The following is a 17,246-nucleotide window of genomic DNA, read 5'->3' as shown; positions in this document are numbered from 1 at the left end:
GCTTTTCCAAATGCTATATTAATGATATTGAACAAGTAGTAATGTAAAGCTCTTTTCTTATATCCTTCAAATACTTCAACTGATTTCTTCATTTATCAGCAAAATAAAAGCCATCCTGAGCAGCAAAACAACTTCCAAATATAGCATTTGATCCAGTCATCCTCATAAACAAACAAGTCAACCCCCTATTACAAGCCTCAGTTCCCAATAGGCAATAGGAGAAAAACAAGATTCCAGTGGCAACATAATTCCAAAATATATAAACATGCATTTAAAAACTTTTAGATCTAACATCAAATTTACTGGCAATGCTGCAACAAAGCGAAGTGCCATCCTCTTTATCGGTATGAACAGAGAAATAGGTGTCTGGGCATAGCCCCAACAATCTCAATGCTTCCTGAACATTTGAATACATAAATAGAAACATTTGGATACATGTCAAGACTCACTTCATCTCACTGAAATTAGAATACACATCTATTCAGAATTAGTGCAGTAAGTTGTAATAACATCCAATAAGTATAATGATAAGGGTTGATTGTATTGATACCAGTATGATAACAGTGGGAAACAATGATTCATTTCTGCTATGGGTTTATGATTCTATAGCATGTTTCTCAATTTCAAAAAAGGATGCTGGTTGAAACAAAATAAGAAAAACAAGGCTCCACCATCATAGCAAAGACCAAGAAACTTTGAGATGTAATTTACATGGTAAGAAAGAACAGTAAGACAGATTGTAATTCTGTTAGTACAGCAGCAACGAGAACAATGGTTTGTTCCTGTTATGGACCTACAATTCTATATAATATATTTGTTGATTTGAAATAAGGATGCTAGTTGAACCGAAACAAGAAAAATGATTATTGTATCATTTATATAGATGTACCTCGAGGAAGGGACTGCTTCAACTTGTCAGCCTTCTCAGCATCCGACACGCAAAGTGTGTACAAGTACTTGGAGCAGCGGGTCTTGAACTTGACAAAATCTTTGCTCTTCTTGATCTTTACAGAGCATGCATCTTTCCTTCTGGCAGTCAGAAGGAAGTCCTTGATCTCATGAATCTGCTTAGGCTGTAAATCATAACCCAGAAAACATTCATTTAACCCAGGAAGTCAAATCATAGTTAAGGCATAAATCAATTATAGTACAGAGGCCGGTGAGAGCCAAAATCGCAAAATAAGGATCATAATAAGTAAATAAGCAACTCAATGAACAAGGAAAATACAGATTGAAACTAAAAGAATATACACATTCTTAACAAATGATATCATAATCAGATATTCTAGAATTAAAATGTTGTAACATGTAGTAAAAATATGTGCAATTCCTTCAAACATAAGCCAAATCCAAAAGAAAAGACATAACATTGCATTAGGACGACTATTCGCAAATAAGCAAATCAGCAACACACAGAGCAAGTAAAAACACAAATTACAACTCAAGATCTGAGAACAGCGCACACACATTCTTAAACATATTCAGATTTTTTGGACTGAAAATATCATTAAATGATGCAGCAAAAACACGGGCAAAATTATCAACTTTTTCCCATCTTCAAACACAGTTAATTTCCCATTTCCAACTTGTAAGGTGCTCTCGTACTCTTCATTTTTCCAAAAATAACCGTATCAGAAACTTGTATTTCAAGCAATGTTCAACAGATTCTTGGGCATGGATATGACATTAATATATTCCAAAGATTCCCAAATACATAAAAGAACACACTTATGAAGCATACATACACATATCTTACAAAAACACCTGAGTCCAATTAACATTACCTCCAAATTTATGTAAAACTTAAATGAGAAAACTCGAACCCATATCCAACATTCATCAGCAGCAACATAGCTGACAAAACAAAAATAATTATTTATAGAGCTACTATCCAATGAGCTAAAACAGACAAACAGAGGTATATTTTAACAAAGAAAATAATCGATTGCCTTAAACACCATATAGTGTTCCAATCAATCAAATTACAGCAGGCATTAAAACCTTTCCCTTTCGTTAATTCACAACTATTAGCTTCATTAATCAAATCCTATGTACAGTTGATCGATTGAAAGTGTAACATTTCAAAGATGAAATTTAAACACAAAACTGGTTAACATTGAAATTACATGTAAATATAACCTAAAAAACCAAAAAATTAATCATATTTTCAGATTTCAGGCCGAAATGGAATGAAATGAAAGGCAAATCCATTTTTTCCCCAAAAAAACAAAAATAAAGAAACAATATTTCAAGAAAAGATCATTAAATTCATGGTATATATAAAGAAATTTAATTGAAATCAAAGGAATAGAAGAAGGGAAAAGCGTACTTAGGAACCATTGCTGCTACTCTCTGTTACTCTGTTACCTCATACGATTCGTAATTGAAGGCCTTGTTGAAGGTTGTTAGGGTTTGTTAAAGGGTTGGTCAGGATAGAAGCATGAAAAGGAGGGAGAAGGTTGGAAGGAAAATGGGAAGAAAAATGAAAAAAAGAATAAGATGCTGCAACGGGTTGGAGGGTAAAAGAGGACCGATTAGGTAATCCTTTCTTTTGGAAGGGATTACAAATCGGCGCTGCATAAGGAAAAATGGGGAATCGGTGCGCTGCGTAATAGGCCCGTATTAGGGCAATACAATCAACCAAACAGGGTAATTAGTGGGGCCACAGATTAGGGGTGTATTGGCTAATCCAATACACCCAACCAAACATGCTTTAGATATTTTTAACAGAGAGTGAAAAAGTTTCGATTATTTTTACAAGAGTTACTACACATCTTTCTAATTTCAAATTTAAATTTGTATCGACTATTTTTTATTTTGTGTATAACTATTATAATACATATGTAATAAATAAGTTTTTTCTTCATGTTATTGCACTAATAACCAAACAAGGCAAGAGTTTTGCTTTCAAATTTGATTGAAACATAAGAGACAACTTTTTTATTATTAAATTTATGATTTACGAGTCAATTGAGCATTAACTCCATTTTGAAACTTACGAAACTATTCTTTCGTAATTAAAATAAGTTATATTATTTAAAGATACTTTAATCTTTTTATTTTAACAAAAACTAATAAAAAATATGCATATGGTGAGATTTAAACCCATAACAATTAAATTAGTAAAACCTTAAGTTTATCACTCAACTAAAGTTTCACTTTGATATTTATTATACGTTTTTATTTTAATATATACAATTTATTACTTCAATCAGTTGTATATCTATACTTACTATTATTTAAGTCGCTTATTAAGTTGTTGTCACGAGTCAACTGGGAACCAACTTGATTAGAAAAATTACGAAAATATCATTTTGTAATTAAAATATGTTATATTATTTGAAGACACTTTAGTCTTTTTATTTTAAGAAAAACCACTAAAAATATGCATATGGTGATATTTAAGCCCACACCAAGTCTTCAATTGGATTAATAAAATCATACATTTACCACTCAATCAAAACTTCATTTTAATATTTTTTATATGTTTTTATTTTAATATGCATAATTTATTACCTAACATGTGGTCTTCAGACACGTATGCGTATGATAAGATTTTTAGTTATATATTAAGCACTTGATTGAATTAATGTTATGATACACCGATTTAATTTGGTTAGAACTAAAATTCCCTTGCTTTATAAAAAAAATTATATTTTTAAGGGTGTTTTTATCTCTTTTATATGTTTACCATAAAAATTGAAAAAATACACATAATATAATATAAACACAAATCACTATATTTTTTATCTCTATAGTTTGCCATTTCATTCAAAACTTAGATTTGTTATATATAGATTTTTAATAAATATATTTATTAAGTAATTCAATCTTTCAACTAAATCATAATCTAGAAAAATCTAATTCAACACATTATAATTTTCACTATTTCAACTTTACATTTGACCAAATTTTGTAAATTCTCTTTTGAGTCAGATGAGAAAATGTGTGACAAAAAAAAATTCAAAGGGCCTCACAAGTGTCTTGATCTGCAAGTTAATTGTATAACCATGTATCTAAACCCATGTCCACCCCATTTCTCATTGAATTAATCAATTAATTTTCTGTCGAAGATTTATTTTGTGTTAGATAATTTTTGAAAAAAAATTGAGATATTTCATTTTATTATGAAAATAAATCCTATTATTTCTTTTTTGGAGTTTTCACGCTTGAAAAAGAAAATTTAGAGTGTATTTCTCAAATCATTGGTTCAATGCTGGAAGCAGCCTTTTCCCTTGAACAAGATACCTAATATTTACGACGCCCTAGTAGATAAAGGTCGAGATACCGTCGGTCAACAAATTAATGTACTTTGTGAAGTACTTTAATTATTAGGAAATAATTGAGTTAGAGTTGTAGCTATAAACACTATAGATAGTCTAACGAGAGGAATGGAAGTAATTGACACAGGAGATCCTTTACGTGTTCTAGTCGACAGAGTAACCTATGACGAATTTTTAACGTACTTAGAGAGCCCATTGATACTTTAGGTCCAGTAGATACTCGCACAACATCCCCTATTCTTAAATCCGCACCCACTTTCTCACAATTAGATACAAAATTATCTTTTTTTGAAACAGTAGACCATCATTAATCACTATAACCATGTGTCTAAACCCAAATTAACCATTATAACCATGTCTCTAAACCCTAGTTAATCATTGCAAGGTGGGAAAAAAGTGTAATCTGACTTGGATTTCAAAAAGATTTGTCTTTTTTTTTTTTTAGAAAAAGATTTATCAACAAAACCAGAGTCCAAATTCCATATAAACACTTGCAGCTGGGTGAGAGAAAGCGAGAGAAAAAGAAAATCAATTTTTTTATTCAAAAAAAGATATCCATGGCAGAGACAGCAATCAACTCTAAACCTAAAAACTCAAGATGGTTTCTCAATGGAATGACTGCCCTTGTCACCGGTGGCACTCGAGGAATTGGGTTGGTTCTTTCTCACTATTTTCTCTTATCATTTCCTTTTTATTTTTCCTAAAAAGTTTTTTTTTTTTGGATGAAACCCGATGTTCGATTTTTTTTTTACTGATTGTTTTATGTTTGATTTCCAATATTTATCTGATTATTTGCTTTAAATGGTCAAAAGTTTTGATTTTTAGATAAAACCCAATGTTTAAAGTTGCATTTTTATTTTGTTTTCTGGTTGTTGCTTCAAGGCATGCTATAGTGGAAGAACTTGCAGGGCTTGGGGCTTCTGTTTACACATGTTCAAGGAATGGAGATGAGTTGAATAAGTGTTTGAAAGAATGGGAAAGCAAAGGGTTTTTGGTTAATGGGTCAGTTTGTGATGCCTCGTCTAAAGACCAAAGGCTGAAACTGATAGACAACGTTGCCTCTGTTTTCAATGGGAAGCTTAACATTCTTGTAAGTCCCTTTGCCAATGTTTACCTTGTCTTGTAGACATTTATATGGATCATTTTGGGTCTTTATGTATGATTCTAATGATTTTGCCATTACTTCTCTTTAATTTGTTAAAATCTGTACATATGTTCTTATGTTGTTATGCGAATTTTTTGATTAGACACAACATTTACCTAGCCTTTTTATACTTGCCTAGGATCTAAGGTTTCTAGTGAATAGATTTGATTGAAGTCTCAATACCCTCCAAATACAAATACATGTAAAATCTTTTTAAAAAAATTATACATACCATGTATCTGACACTTTTCTGTATCTAACACTCACCTCCAAATCTGTTCATAAGCTGTAAATCATTTGATGAATATGATGCTCTTATCAAACGTGTCGTGTTTATATACTGCTTTCGTGCTTATCGAATGTGCTGTGTTGTATTTTTGTATCGTGTCGGAGTGTAGGTCAATAATGTGGGAACAAACATCAGGAAGCCAACAGTTGAGTACACCGCGGAAGAATATTCAAAGCTGATGTCAACAAACTTCGAATCTTCATACCATTTCTGCCAACTTGCGCATCCACTTCTAAAAGCATCTGGAAAAGGCAGCATTGTGTTTATTTCGTCTGTTGCAGGTTTAACCCATGTTGGCAGTGGATCCATTTATGCACCAACTAAAGGTAACTTATTTTCTTAACTGGCCCTTCTCTACCTCCTATTTGAATATTAATACTTTGATATCCACTATTTGAATTCGCATTACTTGTATGGATAATGAATTTGAATATCCAAATCCTCATCCATTATCCACTTATTTGTTAAATGCAGATATTTTTAAAATGTAGGCTTAACTTATACCGAATAATGATTTAATGGATTCCGGTATTGGATAGTTAATGTTATTTAATTTAGATTTAGATAGTAATATTCGGAGTTAATGAAAACAATAAACGAAATGTTATGTGAATTTGGGTTCAAATATTTCATAAAAAATGCAGATATTCAGTCTGCTGCATTCTCAAATTTTGTAAGTTATTTTTTATATATTTGGAAGATCATACCCTCACTCCATGCTCGAATAATGTCTGGTATTTGTTGTTTGGCAGCTGCTATTAATCAGCTCACAAAAAGCTTGGCCTGTGAATGGGCAAAGGATAATATCAGGACCAACTGTGTTGCTCCCTGGTACATCAGAACCTCACTTGTTGAACGTGTAAGGTTTCCCATTATTATTCATTCATTTATCGCCATTTTATAGGGTTTATTTATATATTTTGCATCTTATTTTCTGTGACTTCTGACAGATTAACAAAATAGTGATTAGTCCTTTCTGTTGCTGTTATATATGTGTTTACACAGTTGCTTGAAAAGAAAGAATTTATGGAAAAAGTAATATCTCGAACGCCACTTGAACGGATTGGAGAACCAGAAGAAGTGTCATCAATGGTAGCATATCTTTGCCTTCCGGCTGCTTCTTACATCACTGGACAGATCGTTTCTGTGGATGGAGGATTTACAGTGAATGGCTTCAATCCTTCAGTTGATCTTTTATCATAGTTTCTAATGCTAATACATAAATGTTGGACAAAACTACTATACTAGAAAATGAGTGAGGGTATGATCTCGTATTTGATTTTATTTTCCTTTCTTTTTGCTTTGCGAGTTCTCCTCTCAACTCTCTGACTGTGTTGGTTTCTATGGTGGATTTTGGGATTGGGGTGTTTATTTGCATTGTTACTTTTAATATTATTTACAGCTTTATTGCAGTTAAATGGCAGATATTTGCTTGAATTCACAACATTCAAATTCGATCTTGAATGTTGTATCATCGTTATTAATATTTTATGTGTTATGTGTTGAAGTAATAAAGATGTAAACGAGAGATTTGTGCTCCCATCATTCAAAATTGATTTGAAATTGTCTCAAGTTTTATCTCAAAGAGTACTCGCCATTTTTTTGTCTGTGTAACAACCAATGTAGTGCAGTACGTCTTTAAATTGACTTGTGCAACACATGGAGAAACCAATTTACTTGAAGTCTTAGTGATTTAGTGAAATACTCTAATAGAACTAGAGTTATCAGAGTAATTATTGTAAATACACAATAAATAGAGAAGTATAGAGTTTGAATCCTTTTGGACTCTCATTTTGTAGATAGACACTTTCGTAACCATTTTTTTGAAAAAAAAGGAATTGACATAGGTTTTGGAAATGAAAGAACGGGGAGTCGCCACTAATACTTTTTGATGAGGTGTGATCGGGTTACCTTAAATTAATCATTTTAATAAAAGTTAAGATTTACTAAAACGATAATTTTTGGTCTACGAAAATTAGAAAATGAGTTCGGGAGTCGGTTATGCACGAGGAAGGATTAGCACCCCCGATGCGCCCAAAATTGGTACCTAGTTGATTAATTAGTGTCTTAGTGTCGAAAATTGAAAACTTGAAAGACTTTGAAATACGATCCTTCTTTTGTGAAGTAAATATTTAAACGTTAAAGACATTCTCGTCTCGAGGCAACGACATGTCATATCCAGTGAGTTAGGATACGGCATCTCAAACTTTTGAGAATGAGCTTGCCTTTTATTTAAAATTAATGTATTTTAACTTCTTTTAAAAGGATATTCGGTTAGTTAGAGTGAACGAGGAAAGTCGAAACCCAGTAAGTTAGAGCACGTTTCCTCGAATTTCTGAACACCGAACATTGCCTTTATTTGCAAAAGATCTTATTTCGAGGTATCAAAATGTCATACCCGGTAAGTTAGGGCACCACACCTCGTATCTCCGAAAATAAGCATTTTTAAGACTCGTATTGCGATCTTTAAAAGAATATTATGTTATTTAGGTTAAATGAGAAAAATCGAAACCTAGTAAGTTAGGGCACGATTGTCTCGAATTACTAAATATGAAATATTTACTTTTATGAGAAAATTATTAATATTTTGAGTAAAAACGTGATTTATAGTAAAACGTAAAGGCAAATTATAATATTAATATGAATAATAACATAATGATAGGTGCGATAGTGTCAAAAACGATGATATGAGCAATTATAAAATTTGAAATAATAGCAAGGCTAGTAATATGCAAATATAAACAAATACATGAGGAAAATGAAATGATCGAACACATAAAAATAAATAAAACATGGCAAAATAAAAATGACAATGATAACGATAATAATAATAATAGTATGAAACGATAATAACACATGGTATTAAACATGATAACAATAATGTAAATATAAAATAGTGGGGAACATATATATATGTACAACTAGATTAAAAATATATATATAATATTTATTGAAAACAGTAATAATAAAAAATAATTAATGATAACGGTATATAAATATATACATATATGTATTAAAATATATACGTAATAATAAATAAATAAGATATACGTAGTATTCAAATATATGCGTAATATATACGTACTAGAAATAATAATATTGAAACTTCAAATATTACATAAAATATACATATATATATATATGTATAATAATGATATTAGAAGTATGTACAAAAGTAAAGATAGTATAATGAAAAGTGGAAAATAATGATAATAATATATGAATAAAGAAAAAGAAACATATATACATATATATATCAAGAACATATTTATAATAATAGTATTGAGTATTAAAAGTATGTATAATATAGACAAAAATATATATATAATGTAGTATTGAAAGTATTTACATAATATATACATATTAGGAATAATACTAATGTTGAAAACGTCAATTAATAATACTACCTAAATATATACATGTTGAAGATATATACTTATATGATAAAACATACACTAATATAAATAACAAATATAATAGGTATAAAAACAAATATGTATATAGTATAGTATTTAAATGTGCATACATAAAATATATATATTAGGAATAATAATAATATTAAAAAAACAACTATAAATATATAAAATATATATGTAAGTATTAATCAAAACTAAAAATGTTTAAATAATGGTAAAATATGCTAATAATAATAATACGAAAATAGTAAATAGAATAATGAATAATACGTATAATAAAAAAGGTAAAAATAATATAAAAACCTCGTTAAATCTAAAAAAAGGACTAAATCCGAAACAAATATGAAGTTTTGGGGCTGATTTTAAAATAAATATAAAAGAGGGGACCCATTTGAATGCGTGCGCGACTGCAGAGGGCCAAAAGGGCAATTTAACCGAACCCTTAAAACGACGTCGCTGGAGGGAGGACCAAATCGCAAAACGTGATGAATTTTGGGGCCAATCTGAAAGAAATAAAAAAGCTGATTGCAAAACGTGTAAAAAGCGGAAGGACCGCGCGCGCAATTAGACCATGCTACAAAAACACACGGATCTTGAGGAGGGTCGGGCCGGACAAATCGAGTCTGCGCCTAAACGGCGTTGTTTTTGGGTATGGGTTTGGGCACCAAAACGGTGCCATTTTGGTAGGCTATAAAAGCCTAAAAATTTCCAAAAAAATCACTTTCATCAGGTTTTAAAAAAAAATAAGAGGGGGCTCTCCTCTCTTCTCCTTCTCTCTGCAGACGGCGAGAGCTCCGGCCAAGGTCCGATCATCGCCCGCCGTAAGCGCCGCAGCGCCGGCCACTGTGCACGGTGGCCGAAGTTTCAAAAAAAGGTGATTTTTCTTCCTTTTTTTATTATTTTTTCTTATGTTTTTAATCTATATATGCACACCCATATAAACAAAAAAGGGAAGAAAGAAACCGATTCGAAACTTAGGAAATTTAGAACACCTTTCGATTTCTGATTTTTGATTTCTTCCTTGGGTTGTTTTCTGCTTTTGATATTACTGGAATCTCTGTTCTTGTTTGTGTATTTAAAATAAAATGTTGTTTTTATTTATCACCAAAAAAATGCCCAATCTTTACAATGGTAATGGATTCGGCCTTTTATAGGCGTTTACAACTTGCTTATTGTTCTGTTTTCCTTGCAGGAAAATAGGCGGTGGACGTGACGGGGCGGTGCTGTAGCAGGCAGGAGGTGGCAAACAAACAGAAGGCCCTAGGTGCGGCGCACCTAAGGTTTGAAATTTTTGTTTGGTGCATTTAGGGTTTTAGGCCTAGTTGGGCCTGGGTTATTTGGGTTGATTTGTTTGTTCATTGGGCCCGGTAATTTGGGCATTTACAGACACTAATCTTAGCTGCAATTCAATTTGTACCGTTGGATTTGGAAAAACTCAATTAAAAATAGAAGTTTTTTCCTTCATTTATAATCATTCCATTGTATTTCATTCTTTGAGTTAAAGAATAGATTGAGAGCATTTACTTGAACACTTGATGTGTTTTTGTTTTCTTTTGTTTTTTCTATTTTTCATTATTTTTTCATTTTGAGTTTGCTTTTGCTTTGCTTCGATGCCTTAGATAATTTTTACGAGAATTCTCATTTTTTGAGAGTAAGGCTGACTGCAACGAACCAAAAAACAATAGGGTCGGGAAGTGTGATTTTGAAACTCTAATTTCGTGAAGCAGACCTGTAAATATTTAATAATATTTACGGGGATGAATCCTAAGTTAATTGAATTTTGAATAGGTAATTTCATTTATGTGGTGCTTAAATTAAGTACAGGGATTAAATTGTATAAGAAGTAAAAGTGTAATTTATAAAAAGATTATGTTCTAAAATAAATAGGAAGGACTTTAGTGACAATTAACCATTAAAATTGTTAGTGCCGTTTAGGTAGGTAAAGATATGCTTTAATATATGTAAGTTATAATTAAATTTTTTTTAAAAAAGTATGAAATGGGTAGGAGTGGATAAAATAGAAACAAGTTGTGCCCTCATACCATAGACGCGGGGGAGAAAAGTTTGGAGAAAACGTTAGGATTTTCAAAGCACAAGCTTCAATTAGTATGCTTTAATTAGTCTGTTTTTTGTAATTTTTATATTTTCGAAATTCTAATTCTATAAGCTAGTTGACCCATGTATTATTTTTCGGTATTGTTAAAGATTGAAGATGTCACCATTGTTGTATACTTAAAGTGTTAGGGACCGGTTTGATAGATTTTTGGGTTAAATTTGAAAACTATGTTGATTCCGATTTTTAGGAATTTTATGGAATAATATACAAAGGTTGTGTATTGTTAATGTGTTTTATTTGTTTAATTTGTAGCTGACGTCAACTTGGAGCCTTCGAGGAAGGGAAAAGACAATATCAACGACGAATAGCTCGGTGATCATGGTTGGTGCAGCTATTTCAATTATTGTTATTAATTATATATATACATTTATATCCATATGCATATCATTTGATTGGTAAGTTTATAAGAAGATTTAGTTCTTGAAATAATTGGTGTAATGGTCAAATAAAATTGAAACAAGAGTTGGAAATGATTTCAGATATATTTGTCGGTTTTACCAACCAGCTCAAGGCGCATTTATTGTCGGTTATACCAACCAGTGTAGGCACACATATTTGTCGGTTTTACTAACTAGCGCAGGGTGCATTTATTGTCGATTATACTGACCAGTGCTAGGCACACATATTTGTCGATTCTACCGACTAGTGCAGGGCACATTTATTGTCGGTTTTATCGGCCAAAGCTAGGCCCAATTCATTAATACGAATTTATCTGTCAGGCACCGAGTGCCTAAGTTAGAGTGTTAATTAGAATCGTATACATGGCTAATGTAACACCCTATACCCGTTACCCACGCTGGGGAGGAGTACAAGTCATTACCTAACTTGATCTCATGCATACAACCAATCTCAAGTCACCGAGACTTGATCCAACTTAAAAATTTTTCAATATCTACTTTAAACTTCTTATTATGGGCCTATGAGCCCCAAATAGATCATTGGAAACCATTCGGAACCATTCCGGGTCCTTAAACCAACCTTAAGAAATTTGCTTTTAAAACAGGGCACACGCCCATGTGAAAGAGTAACACGCCCGTGTGACCATTTCAACATGGTCGTACTGATGGCCCGTGTGGCTCATACGGCCTAGGCACTTAAGGACACGCCCGTGCCCTTTACCCGTGTGGAATTAATTTCTAGTTCACACCTACAGGGGTTTTCAGACGGTCAGACACACGCCCGTGTCAATGGCCCATATTCCTCACGCGGCCACGAGACGCCCTTGTTCTAGCCCGTGTGCAAAAACATGGACATTCTATTTTTTACGTCAGTATGCTCATAATGTCACACGACCAAGGTACACGCCCATGTCTAGGCCGTGTCCTCCACACGGCTGTGTCTCTACCCTTGTGTTTATTACCATGCATACTGACTTGAAATTTTTACGTGCAAGGGACACACGGCCGGACCACACATCCATAGGGCAAACCGTGTGTCACACATGGCCTAGAAACACGCCCGTGTGCCTACCCGTGTGGACAATATAAGGCTATTTACCAAGCCTTATTGTCGCCCTTATCTACCTATTTTCATACAAATACCAACCAATACCAAAACAAGCACAATTTCTATAATCCAAACAACCACATTAGACATTCATTCAACCTTAATGATGCATCATTTATAACTTCAAAATGAATGTTAGCCATCATTCAAAGCTTAATACAAATTGAAGGGTTTCCAATCCCAAGCCAACACATTTGGCCAATACTCAAAGACACAAAATAATAAAGTCTAAGTCCTATACATGCCATATTCAAAAATATAAATCCAACTAAATCGAAAACTTCGGTCGATAGTGTGATCGATATCTCTGACTTCTGGAATCCTTGAGGTAGTTAGGCGGCACTGTAAGGAAATGGAAAGGAAAGGGAGTAAGCATAAAAGCTTAGTAAGTTGTATATAAGTAAGTACACAATAACAACATTTTATCAATGATCCACATGCTCATGATACCGAGGTAGGCATAGGCATAACTTACTCATTACCATCCATACTAGTCACATATTGTTCAATGAGCTCATATTTCATATGTACCAATTAGGTATCTTTACCACTCACAACATGGTTATACTTTCCTCATTAGCTTAAGAACATAACATTCACCGTTGAACCATTTGGAACACTACTGGATATTCATTAAACCTCAATCGTGGGTAAAATGCCGATGCCATGTCCCAGACATGGTTTTACACTGGCTCACATCTCAAGTCGATGCCATGTCCCAGACATGATCTTACACTGACTATCATCTCGTAACGGATCCATGTCCCAGACATGTCTTACACTGGCTTACGTCTCGAGGCCGATGCATGTCCCAGACATGTCTTACACTAGCTCTCATCTCAATGTCGATGCCATGTCCCAGACATCGTCTTACACTGGCTCTCATAATGTGGCCGATGCATGTCCCAGACATGTCTTACACTAGCCAACAATAACCCATATGTCACGGCATGAATATCCAATTTATTTCCTAGGTTCAAACATGAATCCTACTATCTCTGTTATCATCATATCATCTCAATTCCACAATCAAGCAATTCATGCTATATTAATTCAAATACAATTCAACACACACATTAGTAATGTAGTTGTATTATTTATATACAACTTATCGCGGATTACAAAACGTATACGACTAGTCGGTTTAGTTGATTTGCTTGGCTTTTCCCCGGTCTAGGTTCAGATTTGGAAATTCTGGATCTAAAATAGAAAAATGCACTTATTTAATCACTAAATAAAATTAAGCAATTAAAAATTCATATCTTCGGTAAAATGACCATTTTGCCCCTAGACTTTGGTAAAATAACCATTTTACCCTTATGCTCGAAAATCAATTTTTATCGAATTTCTTCGTATCTTAGGCCTAGCTGAACTCTTTTTACTCTTATAGAAACCACAAATTCTCTCTATTTCACACATTTATCACTTATTTTGTAACTTATGCAAAATAGTCCCTTTAGGTGTTTTCGTGCTAGCACCTTTTTCAAATATTGTCTATTACACAACTAAGACTCATATTATTCCATAAAATTTCAGAAAAAACCCTAAATTATCTCATGGAAAAACCCTATACTTTCAACAATTTTTCAAAATAGACCCCTCATTTGAAAGTTCAAGCTTCAAGGGTATCAAAAATACAAAAATCATCAACAAAGGACATGTAAATCACTTACTTGTGAGTGCTTCAAGTTGCTGAAATTTTTGAAGCTTAAAATCCCCAAAAATGGCTAAAAATCGATTGGGAAAGAAGATGGAAGTGGGATGATATCATCTTTCTTTATTTTATTTCCTTTTTTTAGACAAATAAGCCACCCAATTCCTCCTAACCTTGAAAATTGTCTCATCTTTTTTTTCTCATGGCCGGCTATGCTATCATAATAGGTCTAATTGCCCTTTAAAGACCCTCAATTTTTATTCTCTAGCTATTTGACACCTCTAGCTATCAATTTAGGACTTTTGTATTTTATGCGATTTAGTCCTTTTTCGCAATTGGGCTCACAAATGTCAAAGTTAACTCACCAAATTTTTCATGTACTAATATAAACATGCTATGACTCGAAAGCAATAATAAAATAATTTTTTTGACTTTGAATTTATGGTCTTGAGACCACTATTTTGACTAGCCCCAAAATCGGGCTGTTACAACTAAAGTTGAGTAACGTTAATGAGGAAAATAAAGAGATGGAATGGAAATAGCGATTAAAAATAATTTTGATGAATGGTATTCAATGGAACGTGGATTTTTTTATTATTCTACAATATAAATTGGTTTTGGATCATAGGAACATTTCTAATCTGTTATCTAGTAAATGACTACAATTTATGTTATGTGTACAGGTTAGGTACTCTTTTGTCAGATTGTTAGTTCAATATCTAGCGGCAGTCTGGGCTCAATGAAGGTGGTTTGTTTTTTTTTTGGTCTTGGCATGTACCTAGATGGTTTGAGGTCTTTTGTTTAGTTATCCCTTTTGTAATGATGTAAGCATGCATATGGATAAATATATGTGATCATTTTGCAATGTTAAAAATGTGTTGAGATGTCATTTGTGGCATATTAGTTAGATTTAAGATGGATGATTTTGGAATGCTTTTAGTGTCCTCGGAACTATCATAAACCATGTGAAATCTAATTTTTTTCTTGTAGGGGTTTTACTTAAAATAAGTAGAAATGCTATCAATTTTTTTTAAAAAATTTACCACTATACTACCATTTCAATAAAGTGAAATAGTAAAATAGGTTGTTACAGCATTTGAAGATGGCATTTTATATTTGAATCCTCTAACTGAGTCAGATATAAGGTGTCATAATTAGTAGTATCAAAGTTATAGGTTTAGCCGATCCTTACACTAAATCAAGCTCAGGATAAAGTTTAGAGGTACATGCCAAGTTTGGTCGAGCTTGAGTCGATATTTGGATGTTGGTTATAACTATTTCTATTTTTTTATATAGTTAAAAGATGTTAGACGAATCCGGTAATGAAGTTGATCAAGTGATCCACGTGAGTGAAAATCCCACTGAAAAGACAAATGGAGGTGAATCGGTAGCAACAAGCGCTCATTCAGCTAACGTTCAACAAACTAATGTTGATAAAGGCAACAACGATGGACAAGGGGATTCGAATCTACTTCGCACAATAGTTGAAGCTCTTCAAAGAGCGGTGGGATTTAATCCTGCTGTAGTATCAGTACTTGTGGTCTAACGAGCTCTGAATAAGGAATTGCGAAGGTATGGTGCAATTGAATTCTTAGGATTAAAGGGAGTTAATCCATGAACTGCTGAAGTATTGTTAGAATTGACTAAACGTACCTTATTCCAACTCGAGTGCACTCCCTAAAAATGTGTAATTTGTGTTATTTCTCTTCTGTAAAAAGAAGCATATATGTGGTGACAGAATGTAACACGCCACATACCTACTGACCGAGTCGACTAGGAGTTCATTAAGAATAAATTTTAGAAGAAGTATGTTAGGGAATTGTATCTCGAAGACAAAAGACAAGAGCTTTTATTGCTAAAACAGAGCAAAATGTCTATGGCTAATTATGAAAGAGAATTTATACGGCTTAGTAAATATGCTATAGAACTTATGCCTTCTGAAACTGAAAGTTGCAAATGATTTTTGTGTGGCTTACACAATGAACTCCAAGTACAACTGGTACCGCTTCGAGTTTTGGAATTTGCTAATTTAGTTGAGCGAGCAAAATGGTTGAACAAGCTTTGGGCCTTGATAAAAAGACCGAGACTGCATGAGCTTTTGGGAAATGAATGGGAACTATTAGTTCGCATCCACAATTAAAACAACCTAAGGACTAACATAGGAGTTGAAGGTTGACTCCAAAGTCTGGTATATTTGACAAATATCGAGATCAAAAACTAACTATGTCCGTTGGTTGTGTAAAAGGGCCGGGGAGAACTTCTGAATCGCCAAATTGCAAACACTGTAGGAAGAGACATTGGGGAAAATGCTGAAAGTTATCTAACGTCTATTTTAGATGCGGATCATAGGAACATTTTGCTCGTGAATGTCTGAAAAATGATAATAGTGCATCAGTCGACACTCAAAAATCTACATCTACGACCAAGGGTCATGGCATTAGTCAGGGTGATTCTATTTCTAGAAGTGGTGTAGGAAAAGGTAGTGTTACGGTTACTCATTAATTTGTAGCCAGTGTGCCGGGTCTGGCGTACGTCGTATGAACTCAAGATGCAGGTGACGCTACCGATGTTGTAGTAGGTATATTTTCCTTATATTATATGTTGTTTACACATTAATAGACCTTGGTTCTTCTTACTCATATGTTAATGCTGATTTGATCAAATTTGGGAGTCTAAAACTTGAAGTATCCAAGGTAGCCATGTTTGTATTGAGTCCGCTAAGTCAAATGGTATTAGTCGACCAAGTGTGTAAGCGATGTTTGCTAGAAATTCAAAACTTGACTTTTCCGGTAGATTTATTGATAATGCCTTTTGGTAAGTTTGATTTAATCTTGGGCA

At 33.1% G+C, this 17,246-nt stretch overlaps 2 protein-coding genes across 2 annotated transcripts; one reads left to right on the top strand and one right to left on the bottom strand.

Annotated features, from left to right (window-relative positions):
• Positions 1 to 464: 464 nt before the first annotated feature.
• Positions 465 to 2,340, bottom strand: LOC121228972 (60S ribosomal protein L38). The gene is made up of 3 exons (XM_041112022.1): positions 2,330 to 2,340; positions 1,785 to 1,854; positions 465 to 1,073 (listed from the first exon to the last, which is right to left on the bottom strand). Exons 1-3 carry the CDS (start codon positions 2,338 to 2,340, stop codon positions 876 to 878), a joined length of 279 nt encoding a protein of 92 aa, XP_040967956.1. The 3' UTR covers positions 465 to 875.
• A 2,179-nt stretch (positions 2,341 to 4,519) lies between these two features.
• LOC121229570 (tropinone reductase homolog At5g06060) lies at positions 4,520 to 7,128 on the top strand. Its single transcript, XM_041114173.1, has 5 exons — positions 4,520 to 4,935; positions 5,166 to 5,373; positions 5,826 to 6,042; positions 6,469 to 6,575; positions 6,722 to 7,128. The coding sequence occupies exons 1-5, from the start codon at positions 4,841 to 4,843 to the stop codon at positions 6,917 to 6,919; spliced, it is 825 nt and encodes a 274-aa protein (XP_040970107.1). The 5' UTR covers positions 4,520 to 4,840; the 3' UTR covers positions 6,920 to 7,128.
• The last annotated feature ends 10,118 nt before the right edge of the window (positions 7,129 to 17,246 follow it).

The sequence above is a fragment of the Gossypium hirsutum genome, chromosome A05 (genome assembly GCF_007990345.1).
Source record: "Gossypium hirsutum isolate 1008001.06 chromosome A05, Gossypium_hirsutum_v2.1, whole genome shotgun sequence".
In the NCBI taxonomy this organism is placed as follows: Eukaryota; Viridiplantae; Streptophyta; class Magnoliopsida; order Malvales; family Malvaceae; genus Gossypium; species Gossypium hirsutum.
This window is presented reverse-complemented; position numbering and strand designations above follow the sequence as displayed.